The sequence below is a fragment of the Semicossyphus pulcher genome, unplaced genomic scaffold, assembly GCF_022749685.1.
Source record: "Semicossyphus pulcher isolate SPU_LCO1_2020_fin unplaced genomic scaffold, fSemPul1.0.p SCAF_18, whole genome shotgun sequence".
In the NCBI taxonomy this organism is placed as follows: Eukaryota; Metazoa; Chordata; class Actinopteri; order Labriformes; family Labridae; genus Semicossyphus; species Semicossyphus pulcher.
This window is the reverse complement of record NW_027211691.1, coordinates 17,836,056-17,848,152: the sequence shown is the minus strand read 5'-3', so window position 1 is coordinate 17,848,152 and position 12,097 is coordinate 17,836,056. Positions and strand designations below refer to the sequence as shown.

At 39.3% G+C, this 12,097-nt stretch overlaps 1 protein-coding gene across 1 annotated transcript in view; it reads right to left on the bottom strand.

Annotated features, from left to right (window-relative positions):
- malrd1 (MAM and LDL receptor class A domain containing 1) overlaps positions 1-11,173 on the bottom strand; it is a 67,711-nt gene extending 56,538 nt beyond the window's left edge. Inside the window, exons 1-7 of the mRNA XM_069667693.1 lie at positions 11,005-11,173; positions 8,748-8,879; positions 8,544-8,632; positions 8,299-8,463; positions 6,283-6,379; positions 2,386-2,517; positions 1,076-1,228 (exon numbers count right to left, since the gene is read on the bottom strand). Coding sequence (XP_069523794.1) covers positions 1,076-1,228; positions 2,386-2,517; positions 6,283-6,379; positions 8,299-8,463; positions 8,544-8,632; positions 8,748-8,879; positions 11,005-11,173 — 937 coding nt within the window. The remainder of the gene's footprint in view (positions 1-1,075; positions 1,229-2,385; positions 2,518-6,282; positions 6,380-8,298; positions 8,464-8,543; positions 8,633-8,747; positions 8,880-11,004) is intronic.
- Between the last annotated feature and the right edge of the window lie 924 nt (positions 11,174-12,097).

Genomic DNA, 12,097 nt, shown 5'->3' with positions numbered 1-12,097 from the left:
ATCATTAGTGCAATTTGCTTTGTGAATCGGACCCTGAGACGGACAGATAGAGGGGCAAATGATGCGCAATTTATGGTGCTATCATTCCCCCCCTTTATTTCTCGGGAAATTCACACCTTACAGCAGTACAGAGACAGTTACTGTGTTCTGGCTTTTAAAGGGCAGTGCAGTTTGAAACTAAAAATAAAACCTGGTCTACAACAAGTCTAAAATCCACAAACTCAGCGGGATGCTGCACAGTATGAGGTGGTGCTGATGGAGTTGTTTTCCTGGCTCCTATTAGCTGTCTAACTGCCAAATAAGCACCCTTTGAACACCACATACCTACACATAGCATTTGGATGGATCATCATAGTCATGCTTTCTAAATCTTCAAACAGATGCTCCCACCAGGCTGTGTGTCATTTCACAAGGCTTGAAGGTAGAAGCTAGAATAGAGACTTCAGCTCACTGCCTGAGCAGCTTCCAAATCTGAACCGAACAGAGCATCTTTTCACAGCATGTTCACACAATGTACATAACAAAACAACAGATGGTGATGCTGAGGAAAAAACTGCATGAGGTTATCAAGTCTATCTACAACAAGATTACTTGTTCAACCCATGAATCCATCCAAAGACTTTAATAATTTCTGCTGGGTAGATGAGGAAAAATGGCTGACTGTACAGATGTAATGAGGCATGTTGTGGTACATAAACCTCGGAGAGAATGTTTCAGAGCGAGCGTATTATTCTGCATTTCAGTGAATAATGCGGTGTTAATATGCAGAATGGGTACAGCATATGTCAATTTCCTTTCTATTATTCAGATGGCTGAGAAGGCATTTCTCCATGAAGTGCTTATCTCTCAAAAACACACAGAAAAAGGATTTTCTTTCCATCCACAAAACCTCGATTTGAGTTATAGATAATATCATCTTCTGCCACTTATTTCTGACCAAACATCCCGGACACAGTGAAATAAATCTTATCAGTGCATCACATTTCCCTCCTGAGCCCAGTGACTGACGATGGCGACTGCACATTGCAGATGGCATCATTACTGCCGAACATATGTGGTTTGTTTGTGTCTTTACCGTCTGTGCTGTTGTTAGAGTGGTCCAGGGGTGGTGGATGGCCGTGGTAGTCTGGAGGAACCTCAGCAGAAGAGCCCCGGACCCAGTCAAAGCCATCACCGAGGGTGAGCTCGTACCAGCCACAAGAACCGCCCTCAAAGTCACACTTGGAGGCTGCAATATAGAAGATTATCTTAATAAAGTTTGGACAAAAAGGTCGTTCTCGACCTTAGAAAAAGCAGCTGAAGGAACAAGGTCCATAAATAGATGTTCTGAATTCATCTATCACATTACAAGATTGTACACAGCACATTAAGATTGTCCAGTTGTCATGGGGATGAGGGGTCCTAATGAGGGAATTATTCAGTGATTTTCCAACCTAATCTAAAGTGGAATTATATAGTATGAAAAACGCCTGCACTTGTTGCTTATGTTTGCTGTGCTTCTGGGACGCTGCTTAAAAATTTGTTGTTTTTCGGGCACCATCACTACCATTTGACATAGCTGGGTGTCTCATAAGATCAACAGGTGATTTCATCTTGGATTTCTACTGTCTGCTGACCATTGTATTACAAACTACCTTTATTTCCTACAGCAAAAAAGGCATCCCAGAACACCGGCATACTCAGGCTGTTTAAAGGGCAGGGGGCCACCGCTGTACGTCATGGGACACCAGCGTGCAGAAAGTTGTGACGCGAAACAACAACGTGGCCATTTTTAACAATAGAAGCATACCATGAGGGCACATTGTCTCACACACAGTGAGTGTGTGGAGGCCAACTAATTTTCCAACATGTATCATCTAGCCACTTGAAGGGCAACCAGAGGGCACTTGTCATTTCTTTATCTACAACAGGGGCATCCATGAGGGCACCTTCAAGCTACATTGTATGACCTAAGAAATGCAGGGGAGCGAGGCAGAGGCTTCCTGGCACAATGCATCCTGGTACATGTAGGCACAGGCAGCAGGAGAACCCAGCTTTCTCAGTCAGTATAGCACCAACTTTATTACTTCATTTGGCTACATTTACCATCAACACTTCTTTTCATGAAAACATTGTAAACTTTCCTCTGCTGAGGAAGATTGTGTGTTAAGAAAGCTCCATTGTTCCTACTTCTGTGCAACCTAAGGACCTTGTTTTGCGATCATAGTGTGACGAATTTTAAATAACGATTTCACAATCTCGATAAACTCACTTCTTAGGCTTCACTCTCTACAAATGTGTCTTCAACAATTGCCGTGTTACTGGCAGATAAGTATAAATCACCAAACTGCTTTCTATCAAATGTACATTTAGGATGTGGTTTATTTGAATGTGCGAGGTTCTTACGGCAGTTGGCCTCGTCTTCTCCATGGGGACAATGTGGGGTGAAGTCACACACTTTGCTCTCCTCGATACACTCCCCACTGCCACAAGCAAACCACGAAGGAGGGCACACAGGAGGAGGAGGTACACTGCTCTCTGCCACAGAAATAAAAGATTAAAGATTATTACAGCTCATATTTTGATCGAATTACAGAGTTCGGTTGCAATAGGCCTGCGATAACCCAGAGCTATAAAATAAGATGTGGATCGACCGGAGAGGAGTTACAGTTTTTATCACAGACTCCTATCATGCGATTTTATCAATAAGGAGCACTGGTGGAAGATCATGGTGGATTAATATAGACGCTGAGCTGCATCCAGAGACAGTGAAGTACATTAGCTGTGTTCTGGAAGATTAGATTCTGTGAAGTGATGAAAGAAGTTCAGACATTTGGATCAATAGAAGAATCATCTCTTTAATGAAGTCAATTAAATTTTGCTTTTGAGGAGTGCTGGAAATATAAGTGAAGTATTGTAGGATCATTTAGTGGCTTTTGGCTAGCTGCTAATGTGTTTTTAAATGATTGCTAATTGTACATTTATGTAATGCAATGTAAAAAACAAAATCTGGTCTTTTGAAAGAAAAAAAAAGCTCAAATAACTTTAGATATTTCCAGTTGGTTTACATCCCTTCAGGTTGAAATGTGGCTAACTCATGCTAGCAGTGAGATCACCAAACTCCATTTACTTATAGGAGAACACAAATTACACCAAGCTACCAGATGCAGTAGAAAAAAGGGTATCCGTAATTTATAGGGTTTTCAAAGCCCAAATGATCATTGTTTTGGCCACTTAAGGGAGCTGTCAACAAGCTGTCAACACATTGATAAGTTAACGTTGCTATTGCTAGCATGCTAGCAAACAGTTGCCTATTTATACATCCAGTAGGGAACAGAGTAGAATTTAATTGGAGTCATGTTGCTGGCCATGTTGCAAATGTAATGTCCTTTTAACTCACCACCAACTTCGAATAGAAATATTGGACTGCTGACTAGCTACTTTATGGTCCTCTATGCTCAGTAGCTTGTTGTTAACCTAGTGTAGCTTTATTGGTCTATTACAGCATTCTACAGTTATTTTGATATAGGCTACCTCGATCAGGTTATTCATGCTGTCCAATTCACCTTGTCTCACTCAACCACCAATTGAAAAACGTTCAGTTTAATGTGAATTATAATAGCTAATTAGGCTAATTTTCACAAGGGTACAGTGTTTACGATGCTTTTTCTGCGATTCAAATTGTAGAAACTACTACACTATTCTTAACGGAAGATATTAAATGCTCTTAAGAATCGAAAACAAAAAGGTATATTTTATTCATAATTATTTACTCCTTTAGTAAGCAGCTGTGTATAATAAGTGATCAAATGTACAGCAAGTGGACCGTAAAATAGCTGCCTGTAACTCAGCAAGCGATTAGGTATCTGACCACAAATTGAGGAAAAACTAAATAAGCATTATTTCTAGGAGACAGCATTGTCATTACCGGGAATATTTAATCTCTGATTAATGTATCTCTTAACTCATATTCTAATCATAAAATATCTGATAAAGTGATTAAAGTAGGTCTTAATTCCTAAGAGTCGATCAGACAAGATCTGGCAAGGCAAAACGACTGGGAATGTCATTTAGGCATAGAAAAGGAGAGCCGAATAATGTTGAAAAGCTCATTCCCACAACATTTACAGACATGAAGCACCATTGCCGACACTCACACATGCAATGAGTGTGATTTATGATAACAGGATGTAAAAGATGTGTCAGACTTCGACTGATTTATATTTCCATCCCCAAATCGATTTAATTATATGCCAAACATAATGCATATTACTGGCAATGTTTGTGATATGACTTTAGCAATGCTGTGACACCATAACTCAGTGCAACAAATGTATTGGTTATGTAGTAGGGCGAATAATAAATCACAAGAGGCATAAAGAATCCACTTTAAGAGATTGTAATGGCATGTAGTTAGCATTATTAGATGTGAGCCACATATCAAAACAATATCACTTCATTCCCTTATGTACAGCAGGCAAAACAGATGAGTCATTACTTCGAGTGTGAAGTAAAGTGGTATTAGCATTTTAATGAGAACAAAGCTTGACTGTAAAAATGTAGTATGTAACTCTAACCATCTCTCTGCATTGTGCACTATTTCAGGCATCAGGTGTAATGGTTTTTATATGGTAACACCAGCCTTGCTTTTTGATATCGGAGCAGAAGACAGATGGAAGCTAAGGGACCAAGTGCCAAGATGACACTGACCTGTCTCGTTCACTTAGACATGCTGAAACATGTCTGATGGCGGTCCAACAGACCCTTCTTGTAAGTCACAATGGTCACTCTGTCTTTTGCTCTTATTTAACACAATTTACTCAACTTAAGCCACAACTAACAATCAACCAGTGCCCAATTAATTTGTCCAGCAGACATACTAAATCCTTGTCCCTGGATTATGACCAATATCCATTTTGCTTTGAGCTCTGTTTTGGTCACCACCATCTCCAGAGGAAAACATAGTGGGATTATCTGGTGTCATTTGGTAAATAAATCACTATGTAGCCTTTTGATTTGTGGTAGGTAGTGCAAATATAGCCATAAGAATGAAGAAAAGCAGTAGCTGTGGGCCAGGAACAACTCTCATTCTTAATCAATAGATAGGTCGATTGCCAGTGACCTCATCGACGATATATAACAGTTCTGAACACTAAAGCAACAGGCATACTTAGACTTGGACTTTCTCACTCTTGTTTTCTACCTCACCTTAGACTCCTGTCATAATTAGTACACTACTATTGTATGCCTCCTAACATCAAACATATAAAAGTGTTTCCTAATATGCTGTTCAACAACCTTGACAACGTATACGGATGCAACCAAAACAATTACCTAAAAGATGCTAAAATGCTTGATAAAATAAGAACAGAAGGTATAATTCTTTGTAGAAATATTGCTTAAATCTGCTTTAATTTTTTATTTATAGAAGTATGCATCTTGATAAGTTAGTCTACAAGCTGTTTTTCCTATTTACAATCAGCCTGAGTGCAGAACGAGCTAGCCAACATTTAGGCAGCTCATTGTAGCGTTATGTACAATGGGAGATCCATAGGATGTGTCAGCCTTAAAAGCAAGGGGAACCTAGCATTTCTGCCAAAAAAAAAGATGCAGTCTAGCCAAAATAAATTATCAAGCTTAGACAGCTAGCCTTCCGTGGTCTTTAAAGAATGAATAAGGAAGTGGTAATAATTATTTGACTTTTGAAATGTATGTGGTGAAGTCTTTGCAGTTGAAGTTCACCATCTAACTCAAACCACTGCCATTACAACACTCTGGCCTTCTTGGGGCTTTAAAGCTGAAGGCCACAGGTTGCAGTCCAATTGAGACAATCAATAAAGAATGTGTAACTTGTTTTACAGGCAGAGGGCAGGAACATCGTCCAATATTGGATGAATAATAGCTGTTGTAAAGGTGCCACAGTTTGTTCTTGCAACTGAAATACCTGTATGTCACCAAACACCAGGTGGACAGTGCTTTATCATATCCTCCCAGCCAAGATATTCAGCAGTATTACATTCATCACTAAGGAGCAGGCAGCGCTCTATAGCAGACATAAATAAAGCCAAAGCTTGTGGCCCTGACTGTGCTCCATATTCAGTGCAGGGAAATGTGTCGTAAGCACTATTTTAATGATTCTGTTATTCTGTTATGAAGCCCATCCTGGGTGCTTTACTGTCTTCCCCTGCTATCAGTATTCAAAACAAGTTTGTGGCGGTCTGTTTATGTGTGGTGATATTTCAAAATGTCAAGGTCTGAACTTGTCGCGTCTGTGTAGTGATATGTTATTAATGGTAGCAGTACCAGGCACAGTCAGGCAGCCCAGACTGAAGGATAGGTCATCAATGGCCAGGACCTCGGAGGCTTCGCTGTCTGCTGAAAGTTGCCCTCGAATTACCACCTGGTAGACACAGAAAACAGTTATGAAAGCACTCAGTCATCGTAGTTGTTACCTTTGTGCACAATCTGTTTGCCTTTGTGTGTGCATCGGTGCGTTTAAATGTTTTATGCGCTACACATTTGTCTGACTAATACAGACTCCTGGAAAAACAAGTTTCGAGTCAAGCGGCAGGTGGCTCTGTGAGGCTGTAGGCCAGTTATGCCCAAAGGTGCTCTGAACTAAATGCTAACAAACACATGCTAACAATAGCCAGTTAGGGTCGATAGCTGTGTTGAGGACTTAGCAAAATGTTCTACATATACTTGACTAAATGTGTGTCAGCTATTGAAACGTCTGTACCATGTTAAAGCAAGATGTAGCTATCTTCATTGGTTGGGATATGGTTCAGCTTTGTTTCTGCAGTCTAAATGATGGTCTTGAATTCAGCAGAGATGGCTTTTATGTGTTCTTACAGAAGGCTAGATATGGAACCAATATTGACGTCATAGCTTGTAGCCTCGGTGAAAGTCACCGTAAAAAAATGCTTTTATTTTAAGTTAATTCAAAAGAAGATTTGTTTGAAGTCTGCCATGTTTACACCAGGGTCTTGTGTTAGCATGCTAATATTAGCACTAAAGATGAGGCTAATACATTGTCAATAGATCTTTAGATATATGGACTTTGGAAAAATTAAAATTTGACCAAATGGATCTAAGTGGATCACTAATCTTTAACAATCCATCTGGAGGACAACATGAATATTTGTCAAACAGTCCAATAGTTGTTGATATTGTTCAGTTACAGACATCAAAATGCTAGCGAGCTAGCTAAAATCGCATCACATTTTCTCTGTCATGGTGCTACTAATATCAAAGCTGCACTGATCAAAGTCCACTGAACAACTTTATCTACACCAGTGGAGTTGTATAACCCACCATTTAGGACTTTTCTTAACAATGGTTGATTGTGTCATCATGGGGGATGGATAAATGCACTCAAATCCGCTGTTTTGATGTGAATAAATATATATACTGCATATTAATAAACATAAAATAAGTAAATTTATTAATTAATTGCACTAGTTGAACGTTGAAAATAAGTAAATAAATAGATTAATAGCACTAGTTAACTCGTTGAATGCTGAAAATAAAGACGCACACACTGAAACATGTTATGAATCCGAGCTGGCTGCAGCCAGTGACAGATGGTGAAGGCAGAGAAGAGGAGAAGGGTGACACGCTAACATTGTCTGAGGATATAGGAAGGACACAAACAGCAGGTTTCAGAGGACTCCAGATGGCCTTTCAAAGGTCCAGTTGGGTCAGTACCCCCTCACTGCAGAAAAACGGCTCCTGTTGTGCAGCACATTTCTGATGTGACGACTGATGTGAGAACTTTTTCTACATGATACGTCTACAACATGTAATATAAACATTAAACATGATGTGATTGGCCACTTGCAGAATCAAGCTTAAATCACAACATTGACATATTATAATATTTTAAGGTAATTTAGCCACATGTTAGCGAGCTTCTTTATGTACACATCCGGCCAAATGGGAGTAATATAAAGTTCGATATTTACTCTCCTTTTAGCTTGGCTTTGGTCTCCACCATCTCCAAAACTATCAAGCGAAGGAAAGTAGTACTGTATAGCATAATATGCTTTTATTTGGCAATAAGTGTGCTAGAAATAAATGTATGGTATTGCTACTATTAGGAAACGGTTTATTTTAGCACCAACAAACCACTACAACTTTTGAGTGGTGAAATGAGTACTGTAATACTGTGGGTATATTAGTACCATATAACTTCAGTGAAATGTAGTATTTCAGGCCTAACCTGCCATGATACATCTCATATATATTCAGTATAGTATTAATAGATTTTACAATATTAAACAAGAAAATAATGTTCTATAACTTGTGAATGTAACTGACCTGAAAAGTGTCATTGCTGGAAAACCGAATAACTGTCCTCGACCACATGTCCACCTGATGATGGGTGGGGAGTTTCCACACCTCTGTGCTCAGACCCTGAGTGTGAGTCTGAACAAGGACCTGAAGATCTCCATGCTGAGCCCCATTGTAATGGTAGAAAATCATCTGTTGGGTGGAATGACCAGAAGGATATTACCAGATTTCTTCATGTGGTTTTTATTGGTTTTGTCTGATGATTTTGTTACCTGACAGGTCTGAGTGGGCTGGAAGACGGGACTCTTCAGGTCTGCTGTTGTTCTGTTTTCTCTGACAGGAACAAGGGACAAGAAATGTGCTAAAGGAGAAAGAGAGAGGCGCAGGCTTCAAAAATATGAATAAAACAGGTAAAGGTTGTGAATTCAAAATAGATTTACAGTACATCCCAGGCGGTAGGTGTCAGAGGCTCCTACCTGATGTGTTGTTGTTGTGGTCATGTTTGAGTCCCTGCACCTCGGCCGTTCTTGTCCATCCAGCTCCATCGTCCGAGCTCTGGATCAGGTCACAGAATCCCTCCTCAAAGTCACACCTCTTAAATCTCGAGCCTTAAACAGAAAACATTTTTCACTTGAGGTATTTTGTGCTTCACGCTAAATTACCATTAACCTGTGTCGTGGGATTCCTTCTGTGTACCATAAAGATTCATTAACTCAGCTGAAGTAAGGAGTAAAGCTCCTTCTCATTTTAAGCAGTGAGTCTTATTTGGCTTTAAGGCCAAATGTGCATCAAGGGAGTATTAAGCATTAGGGGCGATACTGTACTCTCAGAGATACGCCAGAATCATAAATGACCTAACAAATTATGTTTTTATTACTTCATATTTTGAGAATCTTTATAGAAGCCTCTTGCATTTAGATTTTATGGCCTCCATGAATTTTGGATATGTCCTTTTAAAAAACATGCACCTATTAATTCTGCTTCCATTACATGCCCAAAACAAGGCTTTCATACCGTTATATTTTTTATTATATGTAATAGATGCTTTGTTCAAATATCATTGTTTAGCACATTGTCTAGTCTGAGTCTAATAAGCAAACATGCAAACAGTTTAGGTTATAGATAATTTTATTTTCTTACCTTAACCATACTAAAAGATACAATCTCGAATATTTCAGTTTCGTGCTCTTGAGCACCACCCACTGGCGATAATCGGTAATAATGGGAGCACACTTCCCAATTTAACCGGACATCTACGGCTGGCTCCCTTTGTCTCTTGGTTTTCCTTGTTTAGTTTGTAGACTGTTTGACTTAATCTAAACGTCGAATTTGTTTCTTTTTCTTTGGATTTCCACTTATTTTTGAAGTTGTATCTGTAGTCATCGATCTTTTCTTTGTGTGTTCAGCCATAGTAGATTAGGTTGTCCTCGCAATGCTTACAGAAACTGGAAGTGCAGCTGCTTAGCTCCGCCTACCCTCTCTGACAGACCAACCACTGCTGGCTGGTGGAAAACACGTCACTAACTAGGCGCCGCTTGTGATTTTTTCCGTGAATGTCGCCACAGACACCCAGTCTCTAATACTGCAAATACAAAGGCTTTCATCAGTGGGCCATAGGCTCAATCACCATTTAGTTGTGACTTAAGAGACATTTATTTTTAAATGAAAAAGTTCAAGATTATACCTTTAACTACAGTCTTAGAAAAAGGTTCAGGAAGACACAAATGTCTGAACTTATGTCCTAACTACAACCAGATGTAAAAGAGTATACCTCTTTTATTTGTACGGAAGTCCTAAGCAGACATGCATTCTTACATTTTATTTACTCTGTTTTCCAGTTATAATGACTTATTTCCGGTTGTCTTGCCGAGATATCGACTTATTTATCTTGAGATAACAACACTGCACCACCATAACGCCAAATGATCATAACTCGTATCCCCAGAGTTGCACAAAATGAACCCAGAAACAGGCTTAACTTACCTCATTCATGTGGTCAATGGCAGCGTGGCATTTCCTGGTCTGTAATATCACAGTGACCAGCCTGTTGTTTAGTTTTCTAGATCGGCAGTTAATTATCCCGTTATCATGAGAAAACAAGCTTTGTTAACCAGAGATAAAAAGAAAATTAAGTCAAGAAAACAACCGGAAACAACTGAGTAAAATAATGGATGCATGTCCACTAAGGGCTTCCGTACATCTGGCTGCAGCTACTAAAAGCAGCATATTGTAGTATAGTATAAGCTTAGTACAGAATACCATGATGTTAGCCTAAGTGTAAGGCAATTAAATGCCTTTTATTAATTTGTTATGAATTTCAAACTAAATTATTTAGACTTTGTTCATAAAAGGAAGTACTTAATAATCTATATGAAGTTTTACTTTGAGTTACAGAACCGGAGCTTTAGGATCTGTACAATTAGACTCTTTCTGTAGTTACAACAACACTTCCAGGCGCTGTGTGGTTCTTTTGAATCGGTTATTTTGTGGGTGAAATTCATGTCTGTTACTTCAGTTGTTTTGAGTGAATGTCCATAATGGTACTTGGATCCAATGAATCCACCATGTATTTAGGAGAGGTGCTTCATGTCAGCGACAATCCCCTGGGAATGTTGCTTTCACTTGCACATTTGTACAAACAATGAGCACGTATCTCTATTTTAGTCTACCTCTCATTTTCTTTAGTTTCCCTTAATAGGATTCATATTTAGATGATGAAATTGTTTTACTCACAGACTTTCTCGTCGCTGCCGTCTCCACAGTTGTCCGTGAAGTCACACACACAGTCCTCAGGAACACATAATCCCTGCGAGCAGGTAAACTCCTGAGGTAAACAGGCTCCGTCTGACACGGGAGTAAACAGCAGAGAGAAGGCCAACAGCAGCCACTGTGAGCCCGTCATCAGCCTGGTTATTGTTTTTCATTTAACACCTTCTCTTCATCTCTAAATGAAGCATTTTGGTTTTAGTATTTAAGGAAGATCGACAGGCGAGGTCGAGCTTTACTTCACAATGATTGATCCTGTACCTGCGTTGGAGCTGTTAGCATGTTGTAAAAGGTCATAAATGGCGTTTATGGCTGTTACTCAATAACGTCCCTTTGCTGGTTGGTGTGTGCCTGTATTTATCATGGACTCAGGCCAGTACAAGAAGAAAGAAAGAAAGGAATACAGTTCTCACAAGTACAGATATTTCTGCCCTTCTCTTTCTTGAAATGTGTGTTTGCCTAACATGAGAGATTAACTTTAAAATAGTTTGACATTTAGTAAACGTGCTTATTGAGAGTCAGATGAGAAGATACACCCAGATACGTTCTTCTGTCTGTAGGTTAATATGAAGCTACGGCTAGCTGCTGTAAGATAGTAAGGTTAGCATTTAGCCTGGAAAAGGGGCAAAGGTGACCCAGCATACATGTAATTAGATTAGCAGTCAAACTAGATTTGGCACGAGACTGCTAAGCTTCCAACTACATACATATTTACATATTGACTTGAAGTATCAACATTTTTTTGCCATTTTTTTGGTGTAGGCCCATATTTTACAACTGAAGCTATCTTGCTATTATTTTGCTATAAAAGCAGAGGAAACCATTTAAAAAAAATATTTTACCAATGCTTCGCCTATGTCATTGACCCTGCTTTGCACCAGCCCTACCCCATTTTTCTTTCATCCTGACTGCTGTGAAGGCAGGTCCTTACAGTGTATTAGTCAGAAGTATTGATTAATGGTACTTATTGACAAATGTTCAGAGAAGTTGTTGCATGCTATTCTTGAAGTTGCCTGGATGAATCATGCTTGGTGCCATAACGCCACTTTGACTCTAGTTT